This window comes from Hydra viridissima, unplaced genomic scaffold (genome assembly GCF_058129835.1).
Source record: "Hydra viridissima isolate aposymbiotic clone 2 unplaced genomic scaffold, HvirCarnegie_v1 scaffold_11, whole genome shotgun sequence".
NCBI lineage: Eukaryota > Metazoa > Cnidaria > Hydrozoa > Anthoathecata > Hydridae > Hydra > Hydra viridissima.
Genome location: NW_028324310.1, coordinates 9,474,606 through 9,492,913, shown reverse-complemented (window position 1 = coordinate 9,492,913; position 18,308 = coordinate 9,474,606). Strand labels below are relative to the sequence as shown.

Sequence of the window (18,308 nt, the reverse complement as noted above, 5' to 3'; positions counted from 1 at the left end):
TTGACTATAAGGTTTTGTCTCAGAAATGTGCTAAATTTTAATGTGTACAGTGTAAGAATTTCTTTGTTTAATCGAGTTGATAACAAGTTTTCATTGAGTTTAGTTAAAATGTTTTTCTTTAGGTGCTAAACTCTGACATGTAGATTTTTTTTTTTTTCTTTTCTAAAAAATGTGATTAGTTGCTGAAGTATATCATAAATAATAAAATGGATGTTTAATAAGTCTTTATTGTAAATGATTAACAAGGCAGTTTTGTTCAATTTATCACTGTGCATGCAATTTTTTTATATTTCTAATGAAAAATTTTAAACAAAGGATGACTATCGTTTTTGCTATAAAAAGCAAAGGTCAAAACTCCATCAAGTGTTTAATGATGTTAAAAGCTTATTTATATATATATATATATATATATATATATATATATATATATATATATATATATATATATATATATATATATATATATATATATATATATATATATATATAGGAATAAAGTTTAAAATAGCAAGACTATATTTATAGAATAAATAAATATAATTTATCTTAGATTTAAAATTTAATTTTCTGTAATTCTTTCTTATGCTCTGAAAAATTTCGTTCTTTCAGGTGAGATGTGTATCTCTATGGGGTATATGTCTTGTCATCATAGTTAAGTCTGAGTTAATGAATCTCATAAATAAAGTGAAGCACTCATCAGTTAAAACTGGAATTGCCAATACTTTAGGTAAGCTTAAAATTATGCACCTAATTCAGATACTTATTTTTAATTTTGGTTTATTTTACTATATTTTATTTTGTAATGTAGTTTTTTTTTTTTTTTATTTTACTCTGTCGTCTTAATGCTTTTCTTCTTTTTGTTTACTTGTACACTCATTTTGTGTGTTTTTACATGATTGTAAAATTAAAAACAGTTTCTTGTTGAACTCAATTAAGTTTACTTGTAAAAGATAATTTAGAAGCTTATGTGACTAATTTAGAAGGAATTGAGCCAGCAACTTCTTCTAAATTAAACAAAGTTTCAATTCTTTAATATTTTCTCTAAAATTTCAGGTAACAAAGGGGCTGTTGGAGTTTCCTTTAACATTGGCCAAACTTCTTTTTGTTTTGTGAATTGTCATCTCACCTCTGGAAATGAAAATGTCCTAAGGTATTTCCTGTAAACATTTCTCAGTCTTGTTTAATGTTAACCTTAGTTCTGTAATCATACAATCAATGTAAATACTATTTCCCTGCATAATTACAGCACGTTTAACAAATTATCCAGTGCAAACTTACTGTCAAAGATAACTTGTAAAATTTCATGCTTTGTAAAAAATAGCATGAACCTAGTAAGGGAAGTTTGTGTACCTAAGGCCAGCTTTTTCAATGTCCCATTTTGAGGCCTAATATTTGTCAACAAATGATAAAACTGTTATGGTCACATCTCTATACTAATTACTTTCTATTGACATTAGTATATTGACTATAAATATAAAAGTATGTCATGTAGAAAGGTTTGAAAATTAGTGGCCATTGGTACAATTGGCTTTTTTTTATTGTACCTAGGGTCACTCTCTGAAAATTAGAATCAATAGACATCAAATTTTATGACAAATTTTATTAGTTACATGGGAAATCTTATATTGTTTTCTAGGAATTTGTTTATTGTTATAAATATTGCTGCCTTAAAATTTCCAGCATTTAAAAATGTTTAAAATTGCTGATTCTATTCAAATCAATGATTATAAACAAGTTTTCCTTTTTTTTGCCTGTGCAATTTTTGTTACATGTTTAAGTGTAAAAGTATTTCTTTCTGCAGTGTCAGTGAGAATTCTGCACCTACCTGGTTTTCTACCTCCTTTTTTAGATGAAAAAGGTTTTGCTTTTGGAAAAGCACAGACCTGTTCTGGTGTTATACATGAAATAGATTTTGATATAGAAAAGTCTATTTCCATAACTGACAAATCATTTTCTTGTACAGAAATATAATTTTTTTGAGAAAATTATTGATGAATCTTTTATTAACTCATTTTATTTGTCAGAAATGTAATTATTTGGGCAATCTAATGCTGGATTAGGACTGTTGATTACATTTGAACTTAAATATTTATCATCAGTGAATATGTTTTGATTAACTAGCCATACACCAGACACACAAAAGCCTGAAAGAGTGTTTAAAGGAGTAAAAGTCAAAGAATAAGATTTACCAATCTTCTCTGCAACATCATATATGGTGATTGGTTTTCCTGGGTTGGACAGCATCCAATTACTACAAGCTGTGCTGTAGTATTTTTTAAGGGTCAAAACACATCTCTGTCTAACGGTTGAAGCTTATCGCTGGTATATAGAGGAAAAATAAGGATTATTATACTTTTTTATTTAGCCAAAGTAATTGTTTCAATACTCACATGACTTTCATGGTTATCCAATAGTAATAATAATGGCTGATCTATGAAACATTTGATGTGATAAATAAAATGTTTCAAAAACTCTAAAACATTTTCACTATTTGACCATCCACTTTTAAGTGGAGGTCAAATAGTGAAAATTTTTTAGAGTTTTTTTCCTGGAGATGTTTCTTTAAACATATGACTTTTGAAGTTTACTCTTGGAAAAATCATCATAAGGGGTATGAAGTTTCCAATTGTATTCACACAGCTAATAATAGCTATATTAGTTCATCGTTCACCAGAAAACAAACTCCCAAGCTGTTTTTTGGCTTTTGGGGCAAGAACCTTAATTGGTGTGTGGACATTTGTAATACCTGTTTTGTCCACATTAAAGTTGCATTCAGGTAAAAATCTATATTTTGAAAAGACTGTAAGATATTTTGAAAATGATAAAGAAATGTTTGCTTAGTTGAAACTGGTGGCTCTTGCTAAACTTGTGGCCTGGGACTTCCTGAGTGAAAGAAACTTATTATTTCTTTTCATAAAATCAGAATACCTTGTTCAGTATTTTTGTTCAGTATTAACAGTTTTGGTTCATAATTTTATGTCTTTGCAGCGTTATTCTGCTGATACTAAAATTTTGTACTGCACTCCTAACTGGAAATCTATCCTTCATTACTGCTTCTGCAGCAAGAGTTACACTATCTGCATTAGGTTTTGATTGCTTTTTTCCAATATTATTCCTAGGTATCTAAAAAAAATCATTAAGAAACCAAAAATATTTTTAGAGAGGAATGATAACAAAATATACATTTTTAAAATGAAAGATAAATTTAATGAATACCAGGTTATTTTTAAAATAAATAAAATTCAAAATACCTGGTACATTTACAAAAAGAAAATAAAGTTTAATAAACGCCAGGTTCGGACGCCAGCATCAGTAGAAATTGCTGAATTTACCTGTGGCATAGTATGTTGGCTGCCAACATCATGTTTTGGACTGCATTTTAAAACATGCTATGAATGAAATTTTAGGAGGTGCTACTCGTTCTCCAGACATTGCATAAAATTTGGTCAATGATATTGTAAGGGACAATGGAGAATTCCTGTACATTAAATTCTGTGGACTGCCCAATTTGAGCAATGCTCAGTGGAATTCACGTGGAATCTATGCTATCCTGGTTTTCTTTTGTTACCTCAAACAAGAAATTGATTGCAGAGGATTTGTTTATTTATTTTTAGAATTCGGCTGGACATTTGGTTTTCAGATTTTGATATCCACTGGAGTATAGAACCTGTGATAATTGACAGCCAGCGCAGCAATATTTGTGCTGAGAGGGCCATACATTTTATGCAATGTTTGAATTGCAAAACTTCTGAGAGTCTCAATTTACGCTTTATATTCAGTAACAAGGATCTATGAAATAACATGCTGCTTCACTTTCAATAACATTATTACACAAAGAACAAATCTTATATTTTTTGGTGGGCGATATTTTTGAACTGAAAACCAAAAAATTATATATTATTCCTCACTTCAATTTTTTCCTCATAATGTAGGACCATGGCTGTCATATCTTCTGAAATAAATTCAAAAAGTACCACCGTGCAGTTAAGTTTAAAACTCTTTTAATCAAAAAATAAAATTTAAAATAAAAGTTTATCACTTCACTGTAAAAGCATCCTAATAATGATTACACAAAGAATTCTGACAGTAACAGAATTCAATTCCATATAGATAACAAAAATTGACTAAGTAAAATTGATGAATAATTTTATTCATAAAAAAGTATCCATAAAACAACTGCAAAAAAAAATACTCTGCACCGATCGGAATTAAACAATCTACCTTATGATTAAACAAATACTTTATTAGAGAAACACACATGGCCCTAGGTACAGCTATTCACGAAAGTTTAAACGATTGCAGAATTTTTATCAAGTATGTTTGGTTTTTTTTTAATAAAGAAAAACTGTAAAATGATATCGACTTAATTTTTTTTATTTATTAAAGAAAAAGTAATTAGCTTTAAAATGAATATGAACATTTTATAAAAATTTTAATATTTAGTTAGAAAAAAGCTATTACAAAAAATCTTATAGGAAAAATAGGAAGCACAAAAGTTTAAACGAATTGCAACATTCGAACAAAAAATGAAAAAAAAAAAACGAAATTAATATTTGAAGTGTCCTTCTTTGTTTTTATAGCAAAGATAAACTCGTTTATGCATTGATTCAACTAATTTCATGCACATCACGCGAGGTACCTTCAGCCAGTACTCATTCAAAAGCTGCTTTAAATGCTGAGTTGATTGAATTTCATGGTATGTCAGTTGATTGTCGATCCAAGACCAAATATTTTTGATTGGGTTGAGATCTGGTGATCTAGGGCACCAGGGCATCACATTGAACTTTTTTTTCAAAAAATATTCTTTGATTGAGTGTGCTGTATGAGCTGAAGCCCTGTCTTGTTGAAAGATGAATTGCTTGCTTCTGCCATACAAGTGTCTGATTGATGGAACTAAACACATTTCCAATGTGTTCTTGTAGGTGTATTGATTAATTCGGCCTTCATACAGCTCACAGAAGCCTATACCTTTGTGAGAAAAACATCCCCAGATGCCAACCGAACCTCTACCGCCTTGTCGACGATGTTGCAAAAACCTGTCTGAATATTTCTCAGTTGCAAATCTTTTGACATAGATTCTTCCCTTGCAGTTTACAACTTGAAAGTTAGCTTCATCACTCCAAATAACTTTTGCCCACTGTTCTACAGACCAGTCCAGCCTTTCTTTGGACCACACTCGTCGTTTACGTTTATCCGTGATTGAAAGAATAGGTTTTTTAGCAGCTATGTACATTCCAATATCTTTGTCCGACAATGTTCGTCTCACGAGCTCTCTGCTAACTTTTGAATTATTTTTTGACTCATTGAAGATTTGTGCTAGCTTTTTGTAGCTGAGTCTGGGGTTTTCTCTGCTCATTCTGAATATACCATTTTTGTCACCGTTGCTGAGTTTGGATGGTCTCCCAGTACGCGGCATGTCGGAGACCTCCTTGGTAAGTTCCCAGGTTTTGATGATTTCTCTAACACAATATTCAGAAATGTTAAGCATTTTGTCTATTTGAATGTTTGTGTGATTTTTTGATCTTGCCATACCAATAACTTGCCATTTGATGTCACTAGAAACTGATTTTCGACCCATTTGCACGCAATTGAAATTAATTTGAAATTCACAATATTTTAAGTTGATTTTTAATGAATTAAAAGCTGCCTGATGATGTTGTGATGAATTTTTTGATTGAAAAACTACTCAATTATTTGCTAGTTAATTGAATTTCGCAGTGGATTTATCAATTAATTAGCAAATAATTGATCCTAAATAAAATCGTTTAAACTTTTGTGAAACCTCCTAATTTGTATCACCTACCTTTTAATGAAATTTCTGAGTAAACGGTAATGAGACAAAACCTACTTTTTTTTATTCTATTAACAAATAACCTATTTACCAAATTGGAAAAATAATTATTTTGATATCTATTTCCATTAGATTTTTATTCAAGAAAAACCGAAGATTAGATTTGAAAATTCTGCAATCGTTTAAACTTTCGTGAATAGCTGTACAAGACTTGATGCAAAATGTCATTTGTTAAAAAACCTGCATTGAGAGGAAACTTATTGAATATAGCATTTAGTACTTAAGTAACAAACAGTATTACATACAAGAACCAATAGAACAGCATTTCCTTTAAAATTGTAAAACAATATAAGATAGTAAAAGTAAAACTTTACTGTAGACAATCAAAAAATATTTTCCAGTTATAACTTCCTGTGGCAATGCTCTCGGAGACTCAAAGTAGGATTAAAAAATAGAAATTTGTATATTCAATCAGTTGACTTAGAAGTATAATTTAGACTTTAATAGTTTTCAAATAGAATGGGGTGGCCCTAGGTACAAGGAGGCCCTAGGTACACAAACTTTCCCTAGTTGAGTGAAACTTAAATAAAATTTTCATAATCTACAACTTTTTGATTTTAAAATAAAAAATAAAATTTTTGAAATAATTTTTTTTAACTCACTTATAAATACAAAAGTTCAAGGAAGAAAAAGTTTTTTTCATCCTCAGTCTATTTTTTGGTGTCTAATATTAAAGATAGACTTTAATATTTAATCTATTATTTTAATGTCTTAGTTATTTTAAATTTGATTATCTTTGGTTGCAGTTTAGTTTACATTAGCAATTAAATTGTAGTGGACACAGTATTTTTGGCTCTTTTTTTTATAAATTTAGTAACCAAAAAGTCCTTTACTCAGTCTACGGTAAAAGTATTATAATGACTGGGTGTGGTCAAAGTATGGAAGCATTAAAGAAAATTCTTAGTTTGATTTTCATTAATTATTACCATTAACTATAGGAGAAATCAAAACTATCACAGCATCTTGCGAGGTCTGAATCTTGGGCAGAAGGATTCTTTTGATTTGTCATTATCATTCCATTATTTGTTTTGGTTTGGGGATCTGAATTACAGAATTGATTTAGAAATTCCGGTAAGTTACTTCTTGTTTAAATTTATCCTTTTAGTGCTAAGTAGTGTAAATTAAATGCAGAAAGATCTATCACAAAAAGATTTTTTATTTTTAAGTATGATGTTTTAGACTATAGTAAAAAGCATAATAACAAAAAATTGGAATATACTCTTAAGTGCTGACCAACTTCTTGCACAAATAAAAAAAGGAAACGCCTTCATTGATTATTGTAAGTATTTTGCTTGCTGCATTTGAACACTTCAAAAATGCAGATTGTTTTTGTTATTGGATCTTGTTATTTGGATTTAATGCTCTCATTGCAATTTTTTTAAGTATAAAAAACTATGGTTTTTTTAAAATCCTTTTAGTTGCTGCTTTTATAAGAGACTCAAGTTGTTTAGTCCATTAAAATGTTTACAAAATTTGCATTTTGTCTGTGTGTGTTACTACAGTTCTTTATGCTATTATAAAGTGTTAAAAATGGTAATTTTTTCTATCTAAATTTTAGCAGAAGAAGAACTGACTTTTCCACCAACTTACAAATATGCCCGAGGTAATCGATCATCATATTGCTGGACCAAGTATAAGCGAACAGGAGTGAGTGGAATTTTTTAGGATGACATAATTAATGAGTCTTGACAATCTATTTTTCCCCCCACTGATTTAAGTCTTAGCATACTTTCTTGATATTTAGAATAGAACTAATGTACCATCATGGTGTGATAGAATTTTATGGAAAACCTACCCTGAACTTGACATTCAAAATAGAAGCTATGGTAAATATTAGTATTGGTACCGAAATCAGCAATTTTTTTCAGTAATAATTTTATACATGTCCTTTTTGAAGGTTGCACAGACGAAATTTATACAAGTGATCATTCCCCTGTATTTGCAACCTTTGATGTTGAAATGAGTAAGTGATTTTCTGTTGTATTTCATTGTACTTTGATTTTATCTAATAAATCTTTTTGTTGTTGTCAAAAAACTTTTTGTTGTTGCAATGCAGACATTCATTAGCACTAACTATTAATGATTTTCAAATTTTGTTTTTTTTTGTTTTTTTAAAATTTTACTTTAATACTATTATTATCTTAGAATCCAACTCCTTAAACATAAAAGATCATGTCAAAATGATTTTTCTCGCTGCAGAAGCAAAAGTAAGCTTTTTAGTATGCTTTTTCTAAGTTTTTTAAAAATTTTTAACTTAGATTGAAAGCACACCCTTCCATAATCCTAGAATAGACATTTTATGAAAAGTTGATAACATTTTACAAATGATGCATGTTTTTAAACCATAAGAGTGCAGTACGACAAAGGATTGTTTGAGCCTTTTGCCATACTAGACATTGAAATACTTAAGCACTCTTAAAAAGTTTTTACTATCTAAAATACATTTTTTTCTATCTAGGTTTTAACAAACAGCTCTACAAAGTTTCACTTGGAATTCCACTCCACTTGTTTTGAAAGTAGCAGCAATTTGTTTTTTGTTTTTTTTTTGTTTTGCAAGTTTGTGTCAAATTGTGTCTTGTTTTAATTTAAGTAGTTTTTTGATTTTTATATCAACTAATAAAGCATTTGATATAAATTTATTAGTTCATTAGCAACTCTTATAAATTGCTACTTATTTTCTAGAACCAATATGCAGTAAAAGAAATTCTCTGCTTGATTGTAAAAAGAAGCAGGATAGTCTTTTTCGTAATGACTGTTGTGTAGTTGACCAAAAGACTTATGCCTATCCATGGTGGGCTAAAACAGATCTCCCTGAGGTGTCTTTTTCAAAAAATCTGTTATAAGTAAAATTTGGTGAATTGGTTCAGAAGTGTCTTACATACTTTAATGATTGTTTTTGTTTTTTTTTGTTTGTTAGTTAATACCTGTGTTATCAGATGCTGAATATTTACAAGATCAGTACATCTTATTAGCAGTGAAAGGAGAAGATAGTCATGAATCATATGGTAATGGTGCTTTGATTTTAAGCATAAAACTTTATTTAAGATTATATGAAATTTTTTTTTTTTAGTTTTTTATTATAGTTAAATTAGCATCAGCTTTTTATACTTCTTATAACACCAGTTTATTGTTTTAGTCAAATTATTTTTTCTTTTTTTTCATTTTTTCTATTGTCAAAAAAACTCTCATAATTAAATTACAATCAAATATTAATTTCTTCTAATATTTTAAAGATGCTTCAATTTTTTACTAAAATTCAAATTTTTATAAAATGTATAAGTTTAGATAATTTTTTCTTACATCACATCATTTACAGGGTCCTTTACTATTTCCGAAATACTGCACACAAGCAAACTTTGAGAATTTCAGTTCAATTTTATGGATATTATTGTCACTTATAACTAGGGTGTCCCAAAAAAATCATCTTTAATTTTCTGGCTCCCATCTATTAAATACTTTCCTAATGGTTATTTACACAACCACAAAAAATACCATAAATGACAGTGCAGAGCAGGTTTAAGAACAGTTGCTACCATTCTGGTTAAAATCAAATTTACGTACTGGCCAGAAGGATCATATGATTAGGAAACTTAAAGGTTTGTATGTGGAGCATGTAAAGTGAATGAAACATAAAACAAGAAACAATCAAATAGATTTGGGAAATCAGACACAATAGAAATCAGTGAAAAGCTAGACATTTTGTTTGACATCAGTAATGCACCTTCTGACCAGTTGAGAAGTATTGAAGAAGATAAACAGCTTTTAAAGATCCAGAAAGAACCCAGAAGTAATGTCGTAGAATGAGTTTACAAGAAGAAGGCAGATACTGGAAATACTGAGATATTACTTTCTGATGTCTTCACTGTCTACTTTGGATCATCAACTACTACTGAGATCCTCTTCTGTAAACGTTTTTATGAATCCTGGAACAAATTTCACAGCCTTGAACCAAATTTGGGTGAAACACCCTTAATTGAGGTAACAGCCAGTTTACAATCATTTTTTATGAAACAGTTAACTGAAAAACATCCATGTAATGATTATTTTGACTTGCTGTAGCTACTAACATACATGGTGGGCAAATTAACAAACTGAAGTTGCAGGACAATATGAAGTAATATGAAGTTAAGGAAAAGGGAGCTACTGGGGTTAAGTGGCTCACAAGACATTAGCCCAGAAATGGCAACTCTTGCCATACTCTATACACAACTATCATGCATAGAGAAGCAGTTACTTGTGAGCGACATGAAAATAGAATGTGGGCAACACCTGCTGACAGAGCTGCCTTCTAGTATCTCCTCCATGTTCTTCAATCCAGTTGGATTTGATGACAGTCTGTCCCAGTTGAATAGTGGTGCCAGACAGAATCTAACAGGCAGTCCCTGCTTACAGTCAATAATTTATTGTGCTGAGCAAGTCATTGCTTTGATTGAGAAATGCAACAACCATGCTAATAATGAAACAGAGAAATGGTATGTGGAGTATTTGTCAAGCTGACCACTGATGAATTACTAAATATATAGGTAATGTGAAAAAAAAGCAGCTGTGAAAACTTTTTCCATTTTGACTTTGAAATTTTACAAAAATAGCATTTTGCTCATCTTTGGATGCTTTTCTCTTGACCTGCATTTACTGTCTGATAATGATGTGTACATAAATAAAAAAAGCTGTGTTGTTTAGTGTTAACAAATTTGGCGTAGTGGTAGTGAGTTGTGTGTTTGAAATACTGTGTTGAAAATGGCAATTTCACACTTTGGGGGTCGTCTAAAGTACACTGTGATTTTTTGTGGTTGTATATATAACTATTAGAAAATTATATAATGGGTCAGAGCCAGAAAAGTATCACCCAACTGATATCTGATTGATCTCTACATTTACTGAATAGAAAGACTAGTTTAACTGTGATAAGCACACCCAAATAAAATATTTTGACTATATAAAAAGTTTTTTTTTTTTATATTTAATAAAATTAGTTTAAGCTAAATTTTATAAATGTATTTTCTAAAATTATCACAATATCTTTGCTTAGGTGAATGTGTTATTGCTTTAAAACCACTTCTTGCAAATAAGGAACAAGAGTTTGATTATCCACTTACACATTTTGGTATAGAAACTGGTGTGTTCAAGTAAGTGTAATGCTGTGTTGATTTCTTAGAGTTGTGATACATACTGATTTTGAACTTTTAGTGTGTTAGTTGGTCATTTATGACCAATATATGTATGTATATATATAGAAAAGCATTTGATTGCAGTTATTTCAGAAAAACATTGATTGTAGTTATTTATTTGAAAATGCTTTAGATCTTTAGCTCATTAGAAATGCATTTATCAGATAAATAAAATAAAACCAAAAATTTACTCAATTTCAGAATCTTTTTCCTAATTTTGGTAATTCCTTAATATCTTGGCCCAAGCAAATATTTCTGATAAAATTTTTAATCAAAATAATGCGCTTACCTGATACAGCTTCTTAGAAGGTATTCATAATAACAAGTCGGAGCCACTTATTGTTTCAACATTGAGGTGATATTAATAGTGATCATTGTTTAGATCATCTCAAAAGTTTGAATGAACCTGAGAAATTTGTTTACTAAGAGATTTAGAACTTAAAAGTGAGCACTTTTTAAGTAAGCAGAAATTAGAAAAGTCTGCATATTTTGAGTGTAGTTTGTTTTTGATTAGCTCCTAAAAGTAAGATCAGACAACCCTGTGATATAAATGGATCACCATTATTACATTAATTGTTATTAAAGTTACTACATTTATTTATAAATTTACAAAAAGTTAGAAGAATAAAGTTATTAAAAGAATGGAATTATTAAAAGAGAAGAATAGAATTATTAAAAGAATTGAATTATTAAGAGGTTTTAAAAAAAGAAAAATATTTTGGGCCAAAGCCTTTTAAATCTTTGAGCTCTCCTACAACTATTTTTAACCCAGTCTATGTTTATATATTTTTTTAAGCACTTGCTCTCATGCATTCCTTATTTACTCTCAAAAAAGTCTTTTTTTTTTAACCTATGGGCTATAATGTGACACTGGTAGAGAAGTTATAGTAACCAGCATGTTTCATTTATGTAAGAATCTGTGATTTGCTCTTCTTATCCACTTTGGTTTTTGGTATTTTTGTAAATCCTTTTTACATTTCAAAATCTTCAGCTGTAGTAAGAAAGACAAATTTATCATGACTTTTATTGTTATTGCTTAAGATGTCAAGTAGTCAATGTGATAACCCAATGATTGGTGAAGTTTTTTTATAAAATGTTTGTTCTTTTTTCTTTTTGCTCTACTGCCAATTTCAGTAAAACATTTGCTTTACTTTGTATAAATTATTATTGTGACATGTGCATTCTCTTTTTTAAGAATGTTTTTTTGATGATGGAATTAAAAGTTTTTAAAAAAAAGGTCTTTTTTTTCCTTAAAGGTCAACATCAGATCTTACTATTAACTAACATTTTCTTTTTTTAACAATCTTCTTTTGATTAGAGTGACCTTCAGCCCCTCATAACCTTCCTTCAACATTTCTCTCTTTATTCACCTTCAAATTTTTCTTTTACATAATTTTCTGTTGATGGACTTCAGTACCTTTTTATTTATTTGTGTAATTCATTGTTAATTGTTGATATGGGTGGTTAGATGTATGTCTATAGTATCTATTTCATTTTAATTTTCAAACAGAAAATACAAAAAGGAAAAGAAAAACGTTTTCTTTAGCATGTTGTTTCAGATTACATTATAACTATGGGATTAGTTTCAATGTTGTGATGCTGTGATATGTTATTTGCTTCAAGAAATAATGCCATAGAGTTTTTTTTTCAATGTACTTAAAGTATTTATGTCATCAAGTGTCATACAAAATGCTTGATGCTCATATTATTATTCGAACTTACTTGATGCTCAAGTTTTAAAAATTTTTTATTTAAAAATGCTTAAATTGTAGTATTTTATTTTTTTACTGAGATTTCATTCAAAAAAAAAAATTTATCAAAATTTTTCTTTTCCTATTTTAGATGTAAACTGCAAATGAAAGCTCCAAAAAGTTTTAGTGAAAAAGTCAATAAACCTAAGTCGACTGATTATGGTAAAGAAATTTATGCTTATTGAAATTAAATTATTGTAGTTTTATTGGTATGGCATTTACAAATAATAATAAAAGCGTTAATGTTATATACTATCAATAAAATATATTTGTCTAATATCTAAAATGAAAAATTTAAACTTCATTTCATTATAGAATGATTTTATTTTATTCTCGCTGAGATTTATTTTATTCTTGCTGAGATTTATTTTATTCTTGCTGAGATTTATTTTATTCTCGCTGAGATTTATATTATTCTCGCTGAGATTTACTTTATTCACGCTGAAGTTTATTTTATTCACGCTGAGATTTTAAATTAAGAACCTTTTCTCAAAAACATTTTCAAAACAATGTTACTAAAGCATTTTATTACATTGTAACATTTTTGATAATAGATATTAAAATTATCAAGAAATCTGCTTTTTAATTACACTTCTGCATTATGATGACTGAAAATAATCACTCTTGCTCTGAATAATTGACATCACAAAAAATTTCCAATAATGAGCATCTATTTTAATATTTACTAAATAACAGGAATAGTTATGAAACTAGTGTTAAAAGTCAACAATAATAGAGAACTTAAAGCTAAAGCGATTAAGTATTAATTGTTAAAACTAAATGTTAATTATTAATTATAAATATTTACCAAATATTGGAACAAAAAAAATAAAAAATTTTTGAAAAATTTCAACTTTAGTTAAAATGAAATATGATCAGTTTTGTGCTAAAAGTAATTATTAATAACTATTTCTTGTAAACAAATATTAAATTAAAAATTTGTCAGTGCTTTTCATAATTGCAATGCATTTTTTTGTTGTCATGACGGCTGCTGGATTTAAGTGACAAACTTGTCCTTTTTTTTTTTAATTCTACATTTTTGGAACATATTTAACATTAGCTAAAATAAGAAACTAACATAGAAAACCTTAAATTCAGCAGTTCCCAACAGCTGTTTTTATCTTCATTATTATAAATGGCTTGTGCTTATTTTATGAAAGTGACCTTTATTTATTTACAGCTATAATATCTGTGGGTGAAGACTCAGGTAAAAAAAGTTCCTGAAATTAAATTTATTTTACTTTTATTTTTAAAGCACAGAAAAAATAACTCATTTTTGATTATATTACTTATTTTCAATTATTTTAGACAGTTCCATTTATTCACAGATCCCATTACCAGAACATGAACAGTTGTTGGATTCTAAGAATGGATTCCAATCTTCTAATGGTGTGTATTCTTTAAGTGCCAGTGTTGATGACCTTAGATCAAAACATGCCTAAACTGATGGTGTAAAGTCTATTTTCTCTTTTTGTGCATAAAATCAGATTTTGTTAAATAGCAGTTTTTTGGAACATAATTGAAATTCTAAGTTATGTTGTCAGTATTGTTATGCAGAATATATTTCTCTATACACAGAAAATACACAGAAGTCTGCAGTTTCAAAAAAAGATTTTTTTTATAGATTTGATGGCTCTTAATAATGTTCATGGTTTTATGGAGTAGCTCATATTGACTGCAATTTTTTGTTAGGGGTTCGCAAAAAATATACAGTAAGCAAAAAATTAATTATTAATGGGAGATCAGAGCTACATTTGGCTACAGTAGTTTTAGTTTTTGAGCTCTGTGCGTTTCTGGGTGGATTTTTAAAATATCAAAGTGCAATTCAAAAAAATATGAACTTATCAAAGATTAAATATAAAGAAAAAAAACAAGATCAAAGCATAATTTTAATTGTAATTAACTTAATTGTTGTATGAACAATAACAATTCTAATACTAATCATCATAATTGGTGTCTATTTTTTACCTGGGTTTTTTTTTCAGCACCATCGTCACCACCAAAACCATTTTCATCCTACAACCGTGAGTAAATTGTTTATTTAATATCTTTTTAACTATAAAATAAGACTTTGTAAAAAGTTTGTGGAGGTAAACACTAAAAGTCTCTATACATGAATTGTTTGTTATTTCAAATTCTTACACTTGATTTAGATTTTATTTTCAGTTTGTAAAGCCATTTTTAGACTTTTTTAAATTACTTTTTAAGAGCCATATAAATATTAACCATCAGCATTTTAAAAATGATATTAGATTTCAGTTGTCAAACAAAACATTTTCTAAAAATATTTATTAAAGAATAAGGGCAATAGTAGCTTTTAACAGTACTTTGCAAACTTTTGGATATTTTTCAAAATAGCAGGTGATTTAAAGTTTTCCCCATTTTAGAGTCTTCCTTTTTAATGTTTTTTTTAATTGATTCAGTTTTATAAACAGTGTTCATTTTGGACAGTTATTTAAGACGCCATGATTAACTCAAAACTCTAAAAGTTTTGCTGAGTTGTTGCACAGCTAAAATAATTGAAAATGTGAAGTTAGGTTATTTCGTTTATTTTAAAAAAAAAGTGAACATATTGCACAAAATATCCAACAAGCAGGTTTGATTCACTTTTAAAACAAAGGAAAAAGTTGCGGAAGGAAAAGTAAAAGAATCTAGAAGTCATTTATCCTGAAAGTTTCAAAACAGTCACCTAAAAATCTGATGCTATTTACACATACGTTATGCCTAACCTTACTTCAATAACAAGTTCAACCACATCTAAGTGTAATTGTATGATAATAGAAATGTTTTGACCAATATCCTATGAAATATCTGAATGGAAGCTGTTATCATCTGAAACTTCTCTTTTAACCACTCTCAATATAAGCACAGAAAATAATTTCAATGAGGTTTTTTTGGGCAAAATAAAAGGACTGTCTATGTTATCAGCTGAAAAATGCAGAAAAATCTGATGAAAAATGTTTTAAACAGTTCGTTTGTGAATTAAAATAAAAAGGAAGGACTAAAAAAATTTTAAATGCTGTTAAAAAAAGAAAGGATTATATATAGAGAATGTCTTGCAAAAATAAAAACATGTGTGCCTTTTTTTTATAATATGAAAATTAATACAGAAACTGTGCTATGAATAATTTTTTTTTTTTTATCAAAAGTCTTTCAGTGCCGTTGTATTAGATACCCTATTTGTTCTTTTTTTTTTTAATAAAGAATTTTTTGAAAAATTTAAAGTTTTCTAAAAATACACAAGAAAATGGCACAATGACCATGAAAGAATTTAATGAGTGTCAAAAATATTTTAAAACTATTTGGAATTTATCCATATAAAGGTTTTGATTTGTTTACTATTTGTTGAGATTATAAAAACTTTACTAAAGTTGATACAGTCTTTGTTTATTGCAGTTGGTTTTGTTCATTTAAATAAACTATGATTCATAAATGTTTTTTTACAATTTTTTTTTATTGAGTGTAACTTTCTTTTTATAGAAAATACAGCAAGTGAATTAACTACAGGAATTAGCAATAGGTAATGATATATATATAAGGTCATGTCATACCCCAAAAGAATGATTTAAAATTGGGGAGTTATTTTCTAAGTAAAATGAAATCTTAAAAACATTTTGTTTACTAAACTTTTCTCTAAAATAAGTCCTTTCTAACTACTTTTTTAATGAAGTATCACTGACCTGTAAAAAGTTACAATGGAAAATAATTTGAATAGCAAAATGACATAAAAAAAAAAGTAACACAAAAATAACTAAAGTTAACATGAAATAAAATTTTCTTAAGTCTTCAATTTCAATGTGTACCTCATTGAAGAACTGTTCACACCACAATATCATCAGTGCAAAGAAATATATCACATAGGTTGTTACACGCAGAACTCATTGACCTTATCTTTTGATGGCTTGATGTTTTTTACCTTGTTTGTGAACAGAGATAAATCAATATTTATTCCAGGCATTTGCAATCTAATAGAGTTTTATGATTTATAGATTGTTAAATTCTGCACCATTGGTAAAAGAATTCAAGAAGAATTTCTTTTTCTTTTAACTGTAATGTATGATGTATTGCAGTTGTCTGTGCAATTACAAAATTCTGAAATATAAATATTTAGTGTATAAATGATGTAGTAGAGTAAAGTAAGCATCTAAAAATAATATCAATAAATTTATAGCTTTCAAAAATAATTTAAGAATTTAAAAATTCTTTCAGCTGATATTTATCATGTGCTATTTTTGCATTTTCATCTCATTTTTAACTTGATTATTACCTGATTAAAATATTTTTGCTAATAAGTTTCTCAGGAGTATTGGTTTGCCCAACCCATTTGTAAAGTCACTCCCTAACCCATGATAAAAACACTTCTAAAATTTAGTTTTAAGATTTTTACACAAATTTTAGATAAGTATAATGTGGCTTTAATGTATATGGTTTTGTTTGTTAATGTCATTTTTTATCCAATATTTTTTTACTATACTAAGTTTGTTTTCTTTTTAATTTTCTTTTTCTTCTGGTTAGGGTGCCCTTTGAAGACCATGAAGTGAGTTTTGAAAATTTAGGAAATTCATGAAAAAAGTCAGCATACTTTTTTATTAATTTCTTAAAACATTTCTGTTCTACAATACTTAATTTGATTGTAAAACAAAAAAAAAATGTTCCAAAACTAGAAACATTTTTTACTTTCATTTTAAGATTAAACTTTCTTTATAAAAATTTATGCACTTGCAATATTACATCAATATATGATAAAATCAAATATGATAGTATATTCTACAGTTACTATTTTTTCAGACAAGGTAGTTTTTCTTGATTGCAAAGTTTTTTCTGTGTTAATTTTATTTAAAAATTGTTTTTTTGAAATCAAACCTTATGTTTTTAACCTTGTTTCATTAATTGAATAATTTATGATATATTTAGAGTGAAGATGACAATGAGTCAGAATTATATCAATGGCTTTTAACATTTAATTGTCAGTGTTACTGCAAGATCTTGGTGAAGAATGGTTATGATAATCTAAAATTCATGTCTAAGCTTACGGAAGAGGAGCTGATAGAAATTAAAATAGAAAATGAAACTCATAGAAAACAGGTTAGAATTTGCTTTGAGATGTTTTTATAATTATGTTTGTAATAATTTTTGTAAAACTCATTCCAAATCTTTTTGTTGCAGATTATCAAGCATGCTAAAGAGCTGTGTTCATCCAAATTTTAAATTGGGTTTTTTTTTTTTTTAAATAAACACAAAAATGTTGAATTTTTATATCAAATATTTGCATTTTCAAACAAAGAAATTTTTTTTTTTTATTTTTTTTTTTTTTTTATAATTCTATTCTATTCCTTTTTTTATTTTATTTTGTAATCATCTTGGAGTAAAGTGATTATTTATTGTATTTTATAAATCATATTCTTTAAAAGTTTTAAAATGTGTGCCATTTAAAAAGGTAGCCTAAAAATAAATCTGAAAGCTGTATGGAAATCTTCAGAAATATTTTTCATTTTCTGCTAATACAATTTTTTTTTTTCCTATTTGTTTCTTTAAAAA

General features: G+C 27.9%; 1 protein-coding gene across 6 annotated transcripts in view; it reads left to right on the top strand.

Annotated features, from left to right (window-relative positions):
- The window catches only part of LOC145191419 (phosphatidylinositol 3,4,5-trisphosphate 5-phosphatase 2A-like), a 401,680-nt gene extending 383,479 nt beyond the window's left edge, over positions 1–18,201 (top strand). For 3 of the 6 annotated variants that reach the window (XM_090067227.1, XM_090067228.1, XM_090067230.1), the window contains 20 exons: positions 610–727; positions 1,054–1,150; positions 6,790–6,922; positions 7,031–7,130; positions 7,410–7,498; positions 7,596–7,677; positions 7,749–7,814; positions 7,997–8,058; positions 8,310–8,367; positions 8,534–8,667; positions 8,769–8,856; positions 10,881–10,977; positions 12,862–12,932; positions 13,951–13,977; positions 14,079–14,159; positions 14,756–14,794; positions 16,251–16,290; positions 17,286–17,307; positions 17,685–17,855; positions 17,937–18,201. In XM_090067227.1, the coding sequence (XP_089923353.1) occupies positions 610–727; positions 1,054–1,150; positions 6,790–6,922; positions 7,031–7,130; positions 7,410–7,498; positions 7,596–7,677; positions 7,749–7,814; positions 7,997–8,058; positions 8,310–8,367; positions 8,534–8,667; positions 8,769–8,856; positions 10,881–10,977; positions 12,862–12,932; positions 13,951–13,977; positions 14,079–14,159; positions 14,756–14,794; positions 16,251–16,290; positions 17,286–17,307; positions 17,685–17,855; positions 17,937–17,978 (1,617 nt within the window). In that variant the 3' untranslated portion in view covers positions 17,979–18,201. Of the gene's footprint in view, positions 1–609; positions 728–1,053; positions 1,151–6,789; positions 6,923–7,030; positions 7,131–7,409; positions 7,499–7,595; positions 7,678–7,748; positions 7,815–7,996; positions 8,059–8,309; positions 8,368–8,533; positions 8,668–8,768; positions 8,857–10,880; positions 10,978–12,861; positions 12,933–13,950; positions 13,978–14,078; positions 14,160–14,755; positions 14,795–16,250; positions 16,291–17,285; positions 17,343–17,684; positions 17,856–17,936 lie in introns of those variants that run through there. The other 3 variants (XM_090067229.1, XR_016445129.1, XR_016445128.1) reach the window with 3 other exon arrangements.
- The last annotated feature ends 107 nt before the right edge of the window (positions 18,202–18,308 follow it).